Here is a 13,369-nt window from a genome sequence, read left to right as displayed (position 1 = left end):
ACTAACGTCGCGATACAATATTATTGGGATTTTAAATATGTTGCAATATGCTGAGTATTGCCATAAAACATATTGGGATGTATTAAATTATGCCCCCAAAGGAAAATAATCTCACCTCAGCCATTTTTGCAGCAGCAGCAAAATGTATCTATTGGACTGAAAAAGCGATTGATTATATATTCTAGTAGCCTACCTAAAGTTGTATTTGTAATATTAATAATCTATACCAGTGGTTCTCAAATGGTGTGTCATGTTGGCATTCCAGGTGTGCTGTGGGATTTTGTGATAACCACACATTATTACTGCAATATTAAACTGGGCCTACACAAAAAGTTATGAATGACTTTTTAATTGAGTGTATCAGTATGTTATGCACGCCCATTTTCTAATAAAAAGGCAAACTCTACCAAAACAAAAGTAATTTAATTTGATTACATTAAAAACTGACTGGAATTGGACTGGACTGTATTGATATTACAGTATGTTGTACATTAAAACCTTCCTCCTTTAGAGTAAATATGTAAATTTCGACCCTTTGGGGCAAGATGCCCCATTTAGAAAGACAGTGAAAACCACCAGGGCATCCTGCCTCAAAATATTGTTTATTTAGATTATGTGTATAGTCATATGTGACTTTATGTGGTTTATATCTATATGTAGTAGTGGCAGCTTGCTAGTTTTATTAGCTTGCTAGCTAGCGATCGTTAGCATTGTGGCTATCTAGAGTTAGCAAACATTTTTAGCCAGCTTTCTGGAGGAAGACATCCTGAAATAAAACAATTTGCCTCATGAAATGGCTAAAAGGTTTCTAGATAATCCATAAATGTGTCAGAATTGGGATTTTAGTTTGTTTTATTTAGTTTGACAGCTAACTGTGTAGCTTGGGGGCTTAGTGGGGCATTACTTAGTTGGTTTATGCATCATCATCCTGAACATGCTAAACTCATATCCAAATATTTTTTAATTTTACAGTAAATTGACTTTGTTCTAAAGGGGCGTGTCTTCCCCCATTACCCTACAATCTTGCAGTATCATCACCCCTTTCTTGTCAAACAGTCTTGTCCTGTGTTTGAAGAGAAAAACACGTGATTACATTATGTTGTGAAGACGTCCCTGAAAAGAATTTATAGCACATACAGTATATCACAGTGGCCTATATGTATGATATTTGACATCTTTTAATATTTCATTAAGCTACATGTTCACTAGCTGTCCTGCACTTTAGTGTTAGGGAAGAACAAAAACATCTGCGGTTAGTAAATGAGTGCAACATGTGTGACTGCAGGACTGTGTTTTTATCTACGCATGGACGAGAGACAGAAAGTGGTACAAAAAAAAGCAATGGTACATCTACTTCCTTTTGTCGAGCTGGAATCAAAAGAGTTGAGCCAGCATCGAACTCGTATAAAATGGCCTGGCTGCTGTTTTCTCATGAATTGTACCTCGGTGGTTATGTAAACAAGACTGCAGCGTTTGTTTTGAGACTTTCTAAAGAAAACCTCAACTGGTTTGAGGGGAAACAACCTAAATAACATCTGTGCTGGCCTTTACGAGAAAACTCAGCCATCCACTTTGTGGTTCGCAAACACACACTCACGCTCAGCATGCTTTGCACACATGCAACTCAGGCACACACCTGTATGTCATTAACAGTGGGACCAAAGACTGGTTGCAATGTTATCCTTTTAAGACTGAATAAATATATAAAGTGTACGACAGTATATTTTACTTAGCCCCGGGAACAGCCAATGCATGCTTTAAAGAGAGATGCAGTTAAATGGGGTGAAGGTACAACTCAGAAGCATTCAGTCAGTGTGAGCAGATCAACCTCATTATGACAAAACTGGTCTCATGTCACAGATTCACTTGAGAAGCTCCTCCAGTACACCTGGGGGAAGATGGCGCACATATTTGCCGTAGACGTGATGGTATCGCAGCTCTACACAAAACATCAAACAATGTTTGCTTTGTTGCCTTTTAAAAAGTAGGACGAACGGCATGGAGGCAAAACAACATCAAGGTTGTACGATAAAGCCTGAGACACACCAAAAAGCTATATTTAGAGTGGAACTCCATTTTCCTACCCCCCTAAGTGTGTACCCTCCTCTCCACCCACTCTTTCCTGGGCTCTCTCTTCTTCTAGACAAGCTCCCATATCTTTGTAAATGGGTTACCCCCATGCAGCCACCCACGCATCAGGTACAGTATGAAAACTTGGGGCATCCTGTTATGACTTCTGGTTTCCTGTTTCCTGTGAAAAATACAGCCCCCTCGCTCTCACACACACATATGCAAACACACTCATGAACTCCACTGCTCATCTCTTACCGAACAGAGCAGGCCTGGGGTCAGCTGCTGACACCCCATTCCAAATATATTGCATTAGCGCTCATAATCCTGGCTCAAGTATTTGGGAATGTATTCAAAATCTAAATATCGTACTGATATGGTGTCATGCGTTCTCTTTTTAGATTATTCCCAACCAGACTCAGTCTAATGTCTTTTTGACTGGGTGTCACAGACAGTCAGGGGCGTAGGTTTCCTTTCAACATTGGAGGAGGGGGGCACCAGGCGGCAACCTCCAGGCCTGGAAAATGAAGCCAACACTGCATTTTTACAGCATTGTGGAATCAAGAGGCGTGATGGGTGCGACACATAACACGTTGGTCTCTAGTGTGACATGTAACATACGTGTCAGCAGCCCTTTATGAACAGTAATAATGGCATTAAGATGGTGATAACAATCATTTACTATCCCTGTTATATGGCGACTGATCTCGGAGGTCAAGGAGCTCCTGGACCTCATTGTTTTCCCAATTTGCGGATATTTTCGGTCGCTTCTTCACCCAACAGCTACTTTTTAAATCTCCCACGTTGGGTTGCACATGTAACACATCGTCGAATGTCACACCCTGAAGTCTGCCGCTTTTATACAGAGGTCATTTTGGTGCTGTCACGATCTCTGATGCCAGTTTAAAGGCGAGACAACTCTTTCCCACCATTCCACGATTGTACCTTCTATATTCAACAGTGAGGCGGCATAATGGTGTGAAATTCCCGTCTTGAAGTGACAACCTCGGGGCCAAAACAATGGAAGCCAACACTGCATTTGTACACAGCTGCAACATTGCGCTCCAGTGTATGATTTTAGACAGCATGCCGGCATTGCTGAATCAAAAGAGGCGTGATTGGTGTGACATGTAACACATCAGTAGTGTGACATATAACATATGCATCAACAGCCCTTTATGAACAGTAACAATGGCGTTAACATGGCGGTAACAATCATTTACTATCCCTGTTATATGGCGGCTGATCTCGTCCTCTGCTCGGAGGGTAAGGAGCTCCTGGACCTCATTGTTTTCCCAATTTGCGGACATTTTTGATTGCTGTTATTCATGCCAGCAGCTACTTTTTAAATCTCCCATAGTGGGTCGCACACATAACACACTGTCAAAACATCACACCCTGCCACTCATGATCCCCTCCTGCCAGCTGACTTGTTTATATAAACGTCACTTTGGAGCGTTACCTCCAATGCCGGCTTAAAGGCGAGACAACTCTGTCCCACCATTCCACGATTGCACCTTTTATACACAACATTGAGGTGGCGTAATAGTGCCAATGGTGTGAGGAGGCATTGTAAAAACAGGCTCATGGGGGCACATGAAACGGGGGTAGGTTGAGGCACCCAGAAAATATCTGTCAGACACTTAATTTCCTGCGTTCTGGTGGTTCTTTTATGCCCCAAGTTGTGCATTTTCTGCATCAATTCATGGTGTTAATGTCTTTAATTTTGTTGGAATAAAAGTCCTCTGCAAAATGCACATATTCTAAATATTAAGGGGGACGTGTCCCCTATATCGCCCCAGAATCTACGCCTGTGCAGGCAATGACATTATTGTGAGTACTCAGCCCTGTAAGAATACACAAAGCTGCTGCATTGTGAGAAAGTCATTACGCCATAAGGTGACAAGAGCAGCTGTTTTGCCCCATTCCTCACAACATTTAATTTGTTTTTATTCCTTGTATACATATTCTCATTTCACATGCCAGAGAGGAAGATGTACAAGTGTCAAGGGACCACTGAAACAGCGTTAACAGCAGTGTTTGCTCATGTGTGAACTGTAGGCCCCCCCGTTCCCCAGAAATATGAAAATAACGCTGTTTGTGACACACGACATGCCGCCACTGCACGCCCCCCGCCAAGATACCTGAGCATCTCTCTCAACAGGGGTCAGCCACATCACTCTTAAATGAGCTGAAATCTCTCTTCCTTCCTGTGGCGGCTGTAGCCTGCTATGCTGATCGCTCAGTGACAGCGTGCATGGTTGATTGTCTTGGCAGAAACGCACACTCTGGTTTCCCCCTCTTTTATGATGTGGCTTCTGAGAATCTTAACATACTTGTTTAATGAATTTTTTTTAACGTGCAGTTCCTTTTTATCAGTTTTGGGTGGGCGTTGTCGTCTTTATTTAAAAACTGATGCATCGATGTTCAGTGTTTCTTCTGTTCAATAGGGCCTTTACATTCTACAGACCGCTCACTCACTCTTTTACTCGTTTTTTTTGCAAGAAAAAGCACAATAGCATCCTGTTCTTTTTCCTCGTTTTTAGCTCATCATCCCCTCCCCCCTTTCTTGCAGATTTGAATTCATTAGCAATCAAAGAGCCACTGACAAACGCCCAATCTTAATTACCCTCTCATTTGCATATTTGCATATTAATGACTGCAGACTTTGCTGTTTTTCTGCTGCAGCATTCCCCCTCCCATCAACACTGCTCAGACTTAGCCGCCCCACACACTGCAACACTACGTCTTTCTCCAAGCTCAAGGCCTCACATTTTAAGCCAGGAGTTGACTGACATTAAAGGGAAGACATTTCATTATCACCCCAGACATGAGCCAAACAGATGAGCCATTGTGCTGGTAGTTTAAATGGACTAATGTATTCCAGCAGGGCTTTGATTCACTGTCCTGCTCTTCTTCTCAGTCAGTATAAGCATGAGCTAACTTGCAGTGTATATACAATGCACCACACACACAGTGATAAGTATATTTCTATATTTTCTGTATGGTAGCACACTTCAGTTTGTAATTGTACCAGAATTCCTCAGTGCATTGCACCTGAGTGCTTCCCCCTTCTGGTGAAAAGAGTGTAAAACACTGAAGTGATACTCTGGCAAATGAAGACATCATGTTACAATACATACAATTTATTGACAATTCTGACTTTATAGACAAAGCTTTCTATGATTTTGCTATAACAAAAATCTATATTTAAAGGGACAGTTCACCCCCAAATCAGAAAAACATATATTCCTCTTACCTGTAGTGCTGTTTATCAGTGTAGTTTGTTTGGGTGTGAGTTGCAGAGTGTTGGAGATATCTGTCGTAGAGATGTCTGCCTTCTCATGAACACAATGAAACTAGATGGCACTCAGCTTGTGGTGCTCAAAGCAGCAATAAAATACATGTGAAAAACTCAACAGCAATGTCTCTTTCCAGAAATCATGACCCACTTACTCAAGATAAACCACAGACCTTGTTGTGAGCAGTTTCATGTAGGAACTAATTTCTTTCTACCGAACTACACCTGCAAACTGTATCGCGCAGAAGGAAGCGTGCATCTACTCATGGACTCGTGCTTGTGACAGTGTGAGATATAAACATTAATGGTGTCCTCCTTGTCAGAGCTGTAACGTTAACGAGCTCAGTGATACTCTTGAAATCCATTTTCCTGGGGCACCCTGTAGCTCACCTGGTAGAGCAGGTGCCCCATGTACAAAGGCTTTGTTCTTGCCGCAGTGGCCGTGGGTTCAATTTCGCCCCACAGCCCCCTGCTGCATGTCACCCCCTCTCTCCCTTTCACCCTAATACTGTCCTATCAATTAAAGACAAAAAGCCCTAAAATACCTTTAAATAATCCTTTGTCCTTCAGTGACATGGTTTGTGGAAGACCAGCGGGTGTAGTTCAGTAGAAAGAAAATAGTTCTTACATAAACTGCTCACAACAAGGTCTGTGGATTATCTCAAGTAGCTGGGTCATGATTTCTGGAAAGAAACATTGATGTTGAGTTTTCCAAATTTATTTTTTGGCGCTTTGAGCACCACAAGCTGAGTGCCATCTAGTTCCATTATTTCAGGGAGAAGGCAGACATCTCTACGGCTGATATCTCCAACACTTGGCAACTAAAACAATCTAGATTGATAACTAGCACCATAGGTAAGAGGAAAAATATGTATTTTTGATTTTGGGGTTAACTGTCCCTTTAAACATTTACTTAAAGGAGGAAGTACACAAATAGAACAAAACAAAGGAGCGAAATGCCCTAATCCTGCCACAACACAGGATATACTTCAATGGCAAATCTGTGTCCTGTTGTTTACATGACAGCGAATACAAAGAAATAATCACTTGTTTCCGCAGAGACTGCTCAGTGAGTCGTGATGCATCTTGCTCAAGAGATAAAAGCGGTCTTATTACGGCAGGTAGCGTCCAGGGATGAGTCTCTGGTATTTTCAAAGACAGCCTCTGCCCCAGTGTAGCTCATCTGAAGCTAATGGTACCACAACAAGCTAAGGATGATGCTTAAAGATAACAACCCTGAAATACAGAGGGAGCAGAGGGTGCTTTTAAGGTTGTAACTTTTTTCATTTTTGGCTTTGACATGAGGGTCATGCTAAAATGTTTTAAACATTGTGCTTCACCTCAAGACATCTTTGTAGAAATCAGTCACATCACTGAATGCAAAAAAACATTCTTTGACTCAATCATCTCTTGCTAACACAGACACACATAACCCGACCTGTTCGGTAAAAATAAACTATCCTTACTCTTCTAAATGTGTTTGCATGACACATATGAAAACAAAGTCACACATGTATCACATATGACTGTAATAACTGACACACTCGTGCTGTAGATAGAGCATCTTTCCTGGCTTACTTGTCAGTAGAGTTCATTTGATAGATGGAGACTTCAGAGGTTCACCTGAGGGAGGACGTGGCAAACAACGTGTGTGTGTGTGTGTGGGCATCAGGTTTTAGGCAGCAGCTTCTCCATGTTTATACGTGTGTGTGTGTGTGTGCGAATGTGGTCAGTGTGTGTTCAGTCTGCAGTGCGTGTGGGAGTGCTAGGTTGGTTCAGCCCCATGGTTTTACAAAGCCAGCCAGCAAAGTCTACCTCCTCCACCTCGGACCGCTTGATAAACATATGGTTCTGCAACAAAACAAAGTATAAATACAGGTAAGATACTGAACACTGAAAATTTAATCATATAACAGAACAAAGTTTTCTGCTGCTGACTCTAACTGTGTATGAATAAGCCTAGACCTTCTGGTTGAAGGTCTAGACCTTCAACCTGTCAGATATCACAGAAAAGGAAAAGCAGGAGCTTAAATTAAAACTTAAGCCACAGTCTAACTGAGATTACTCACCATCAACATTTTCAAGTCAGCCCTCTCTGATGGATTTTTGATGAGACTGAGGAAATGACAGAGGAAAGAGGACTCTTTAAGATATGACTTTCCATCCATTAAGGAAAAAAGAAAACGTGAATGTAGACAAAAGACAACTGCATGTTTCCAAGATAAAATGTCTCACCACTTTGTCACAAAGTCCTGGAAATCAGAGGTGAAGACGCCATGTGGTAGTTTGGGAGGGGGCTGAAATAGAGAACAAAGTTGAATGAACATCTGATCACAGTAAATACTTTATGGAACCAGTTTTTCTTTGGACAACTCTTACCTCATTTACTATGTAGTCTAGAAGTTCAAAGATGGCCATTGCAGGACCATGACCTGGAAAAGGAGCCGAGTTAAACTGTGTTTTATACTCAACATTTCAAGCAAGACTTATGTAAAAACACTCATTTTTATCAGACTAAATAATCAATCAATCAATCAATTTTATTTATAAAGCCCAATATCACAAATCACAATTTGCCTCAGGGCTTTACAGCATACGACATCCCTCTGTCCTTATGACCCTCGCAGCGGATAAGGAAAAACTCCCCAAAAAAAACCCTTTAACGGGATAAAAAAACGGTAGAAACCTCAGGAAGAGCAACTGAGGAGGGATCCCTCTTCCAGGACGGACAGACGTGAATAACACTGAAGAGCCACAACAAAACCCTTATGCTGATTACCATCACACATAGAAGATTCATCCTGTTTTCTCACAACAGGAACTGGTATATCAAAACATAAAAACAACATGCAAACTGTCCCGACAACAGCAGCAGGAGAGAGCTGAGAGAAGCGCTCCCTTGTGGCACTCAGTAGACTGGCCAGGCTGGCATACCTCAGAGTGTAATTTACTTACTTCATGTGTCACTATTTCTCATACTGCCACCTAGAGCTGCCTGAGTGCAAAATTATCTATAGAGTGCTCCAGGAATGAGTCCTAAACCCCAGATATGAGTTCGCATTTTAGCACTCTCGGTCCCCTTGTCTCGAAGTTGATGGATTATTGGTGTAGAGACTTCCAGGTTTCATTCTACGACATAAAATCTGTAGGTAAATACATCACTCTTAAATTTTGAAGCTGTTATGTGTCTTTAAGAAGGTGGTTGCTAACAAGTGGCTAACTGAGGCTACGTCATCACGTCGAACACAGCTTTACAGCATCATTGAGATGGTGACATTGAAGTAATGTTACCGTAGTGTAGTTCGTTATAGCCAAACGTTAGCTTTTACCTCTGGCGATTGCATTCAGGCTTCAAAAATCATTAAAGTGGTGTTCATTTGTGAAGGTTATCTTGCTGAACAAAACATGCAAGTATCGTATCGGCCTACAGAACAACGTCATCCCTGGAGCACTCTATTGCACTTCAATATAGCTGTGTTGCTCACCGCTGACAGGTCTACCCGGCGGTCTGGGTCTGGGCGAAGTGCTGAGCGTCTCTTCTTCACTACCAGCCAAGATGGGCCGTCCAAATATGGCCTCCAGTTCTTTGGCATCTGGAGGAGGGATGGGGAAGCGCCCGATTGACAGCTCCACAAGGGACAGGCCCATGCTCCACACATCTGACTGCACAGAGTAGTGAGTTCCCTGCAATCTCTCAGGCTACACAGCAAAGATAAAAACACAGAACAGAATAATTATATCAACAACTACAAGGAACTGTTGCTCACTGCACAGGCATTAAATAATCTGAAATCAAACGGCTAAAATATTGCTTATTTTTATATGTAAATTGAGGCACTGGTTGAAGTTAGGTCAATAATATCTTAAAGGACATTAGTGGTACACACAATACGATGATGGATGGGAACATTTCATTTGAATAGCCTCAACAAAAAGTTCAACACAAAGGTATCACATCACAGTAATATTGAGTAACCAAACTGAGTTTATCGTTTCAAGCATAATTCAGTGAGGACCAACATACCGACATATAAGATCTTGTCCCAACAAAGGAATTGGCCATGGAGTCTATGAGCTGCCCGCTTACACCAAAGTCACACAACTTGATCTCCCCACGGGAGTTCACCAGGATGTTTGAAGGCTTCACATCTGGGGGTACAAAAGGTATTCAAAAACTTCACCTGACTGGACAACAATAACAGAATGCAGTGAAAAAGGACTCTCTGTACAGCCCTACAGTAACATTAACATAAAGGTTAGGACATTTGTTATCTTTAGCATATGATCATTTGTATGACCAGGTTAGCACACATGATTTAACAAACTACAATGCACTATGCTAGTGTACATCATCTCTTGCAGATGAAATACAAGACTCTGTAATTAATCCCATGAAAAAACAAGTACCTCTATGCATGATTTGATGTTTGTCTCTTAGGTACACAAGGCCTCTCAAAACCTGTTTCAAAAAGGGCAGAAGTTACACAAGTCAATAATTGTAAGCAATCTTAATGTGAAAGTAACAGATAGAAACAAAGGTAAAACTCAGCCAGGCCCGTGGTGTGTGTGCGTGCGCTTGTGTGTGTGTGTGTACATTAAGGCCACAATTGTTTCATTATTGCCAATATCATGCAATATTATACGACATTACAATACAGAAGGATTCCCCCTGGGCACCTCCCATTAGAGGTGTTGTGGGTACATCCCACTGGTAGGAGGCCCCAGGGTAGACCCAAGACACGCTGGAGGGATTATATATCTCATCTGGGGTGCTTTGCTTGGCCTGCTGCCCCCGTGACCCGGCCCTGGATAAGCGGATAAAAATGGATGGACGATATAAAAGATAACCATACACTTACAGCAATGCTAACTTTGCCCAGAATCTCTTCAGGGATCCTCTTTGCTTCTTTCAGCACCTGGTCCAGAGATCCACCGTCCTGCACAACAAAAGACAGACAGCAAAGAATACAAGAGGTCAAAATACAGACTGCTAAAAGAGCATTCTGTCTAAAACAGAATTTCAATTGATCACACCTTTCCCATTATTGTGATGTGCACTGAGTACATTTACTGGTTCTTCTGTGGAACATATACATGTCTGACACAGTACTGTGCAGTTTTATGCCATTCTTACCACAATTAGGGATGGGAGATGATAATATTTTACTGACACCAATGCCATTATTGATTGTGCTTATCGGTCCAATTCTTAATCGATTCCCTGATTGATTCCTGATCGATTTTCTGTGTGGGAAAAAGTAGGCCTCTAAAACTTTTCAGCATCAGTACAATGGTTTCATTATCTCTGGGTCTGAACTAATGGTAGCAACACTCTGTCTGGCATCATCTAAAATGAATCAAATGAGAGAATATTTGTAAAAGTATTCACTTTCATTGAAGTTTTCTTATTCAAAGAAAAAAGCGACCTGTGTGTGTGGCTCTAATGTTATTATAACAGGATATTTACCCTCAGTAACTGACATGTTGCTCAGTTGGTAAGCAGTGGCACTCATGTTTAGACTGTCAAATACATGGCATTACTGGAATTTAAGCCCATGTTGCATAGAAAGATGTTTCAATTATTTCTGGGTTTTCCACCCTGACTTGAAATGATAATTTAATAGACATTACAAGCAGCACTGTTGTCATCTGTCTTCGTGAAATGAAGCCACACTTTGGACCATATCCTCCTTTACACCGTGACTCCTTGTTGCAAGTTTCTAGCAGTGTAGACATATGAGTTTAAAGCAGTTGGTTAAGATGAATTGATAAGGCTGGAGGCATACAACTCTGATGAATCAGACAATTTGGACTAGTTCTTAACTGGAATCAGTCCTCAATTCCCATCCCTCCCCACAGAAAATTTGCTTTACATTTAAAATCACCCTCTATGAGATCTAAATTTACATGTAATCATTCGGTGGATGCTTTTGTCTAAAGTGATGTACAAATGAGGTGCAATCCAACCACAGTACATCAAGGAGAATTCAAGATTAGCATTTTAACTGTTTTTTTAAATTGCATTATCTTTGCTTAAACATGGGACTGACACATATTCATATAGAAAGGCCACAGAGGATCTTGTATTTTTTACTTTATTCAATATCACTGTCCTTGAAATAAGCATAAAAACTAACTAGGACCCTAACTCAGTTGAACATTTTCTCTACCTGACCTTCTGCACTGGTATACAACATAAAAAATGTGCAAAGTGGAAAAAGAAGATCCATTTGGGGATAAACTGATCGATACAGAAAAACCCTTAATACTTTAATCTGCCACCCACACACAGTCACTCCCTCCAATTGACTCACCATGTGCTCCATGCAGATGCTGATCTCTCCATCACTATAAAATGCTCCATAGAAGCCGACAATGTAGGGAGAGTTACACTCATGCAGCACCTGAAGCTCTCGGATGATCTGGTTTCTGATGGCAGGTTTGATTTCAAGATGAATGAGCTGAACGAAAAAGAAAATTGTTATACTGAATGTGTTTCAACAATGTTTTATTACCGTGTTCAGTATCACTTTTTGATCATATTCACATCATATGATAGTGTTACTTGTGGCTCACCTTTCTGGCCATGATTATTCCTGAAGGTCTGTGACATTCCTTGTTGACAACTCCTCCATTGCCCGCACCCAGCTCACATACTCGATTGAAGTCATCATCTCTCAACTCGCCCACCTTGGCCTTCTGGGTGAGGAAAGCTTCTAACCTTTTCTTCTGTTGTTCATCCAGGTCCAGCTCCTCCATTATTCTTTTAAGTGCCTCTAAATTGGCCCTGCGGGAAATGTCACAGAGCAAATAAGGCACCGTACAGATCACAAATATGAATGACATATTTAGTTTATATGGTATATTTAGATATTTATGTGGTTAGCAGAATAACTTACTCAGATGAAACATCAGTGTTGGTGGAGGTGGACAACACATCACTAGCAGGAGCGATGTTTAAGGGCACTGGTCTCTTTTTAGGAGCCATGATCACTTGTGGATGAACTGAGCTGGGCTTAAGTGACACTTTTCCTGGGCTATAATTGAAAAAGATTAACTTTCTGACTGGGAAATGATAGTCAATGCTATTTGGAATTAGCATAAAGTTTAACTTCCCATGTAAAGGTTTGGTTAATTAAGTAAAACAGGTATTATCTTGTAGATGCTGTAGTGGGGCACTGTAATGCTAACGTTAGCTAGCTGGCTAACATTAAGTTAACGTTAGCTTGATTATAGTAATGTTACTTGTTTTAAATGAGACATAACGGTACTTACACTGGTTAGCACGATAACTAGCATTATTGTCACTACACTTACGTTAAATAATGTTACCGGTATGAACACTTAAATTAATCTGTGCTACATTACCTACAGTATGACGGCAAACATAATATTTTAAACCCCAGAGCCATCACTAGCTGCACTTCACGTTAGCTAGCATGCTAGGTAGTTAGCCGTTGAGTGATACATTCAACGCTAGCTGATAGCAACCGACTGTTTTACTTTACTAACGCTGTGTCTGTGCTGTGTCCCCACACTGTTTGAGTTAGAAACAACAGCCTAATGGGACTCCCTTATTTCTGCTAGCAGGTGTGTGGTCACTGCAGACAGATACACACACACACCGGGTCCCAGTATCAGCAACAGAGATAGGGGAGCGACACGGAGCAGCATCCGCACACAGCCCGGTGGGTTCAACCGTGGAGTCAGTCTCGCGATATTTCAAACAATGACAGTCAGCTGTACAGTCGTCGAAACCTATGGCCGAAACCATAGGCGTAGATTTCAGGGGGTGCTGGGAATACGTCCCCCTCAATATTTAAAACAAGTGCATTTGTCCTCCTCAAAATAAAGATGAACGTAATAATAATAATCATACATTTATTTGTAAAGCGCTTTTAATCAAAGTGGTGAACATAATTTAAAACAGAAAAGCTACTAAAAACAGTATACAATAAATAAAACACAATAAAACAATGAAAGACAACAATAAACAGA

The 13,369-nt window shown here is 41.2% G+C and overlaps 1 protein-coding gene across 1 annotated transcript; it reads right to left on the bottom strand.

The window, feature by feature from the left end:
* Positions 1-5,195: 5,195 nt before the first annotated feature.
* On the bottom strand, positions 5,196-13,100 carry map2k2b (mitogen-activated protein kinase kinase 2b). The gene is made up of 11 exons (XM_050032494.1): positions 12,271-13,100; positions 11,948-12,158; positions 11,686-11,832; positions 10,231-10,308; positions 9,779-9,830; positions 9,396-9,520; positions 8,857-9,070; positions 7,751-7,803; positions 7,607-7,668; positions 7,441-7,486; positions 5,196-7,222 (listed from the first exon to the last, which is right to left on the bottom strand). The coding sequence occupies exons 1-11, from the start codon at positions 12,471-12,473 to the stop codon at positions 7,112-7,114; spliced, it is 1,302 nt and encodes a 433-aa protein (XP_049888451.1). The 5' UTR covers positions 12,474-13,100; the 3' UTR covers positions 5,196-7,111.
* Positions 13,101-13,369: the final 269 nt, after the last annotated feature.

Source organism: Epinephelus moara, chromosome 21 (genome assembly GCF_006386435.1).
Source record: "Epinephelus moara isolate mb chromosome 21, YSFRI_EMoa_1.0, whole genome shotgun sequence".
Taxonomy (NCBI): domain Eukaryota; kingdom Metazoa; phylum Chordata; class Actinopteri; order Perciformes; family Serranidae; genus Epinephelus; species Epinephelus moara.
Note: the sequence above shows the minus strand (reverse complement) of the source record. Positions and strands in the feature narration are given on the sequence as shown.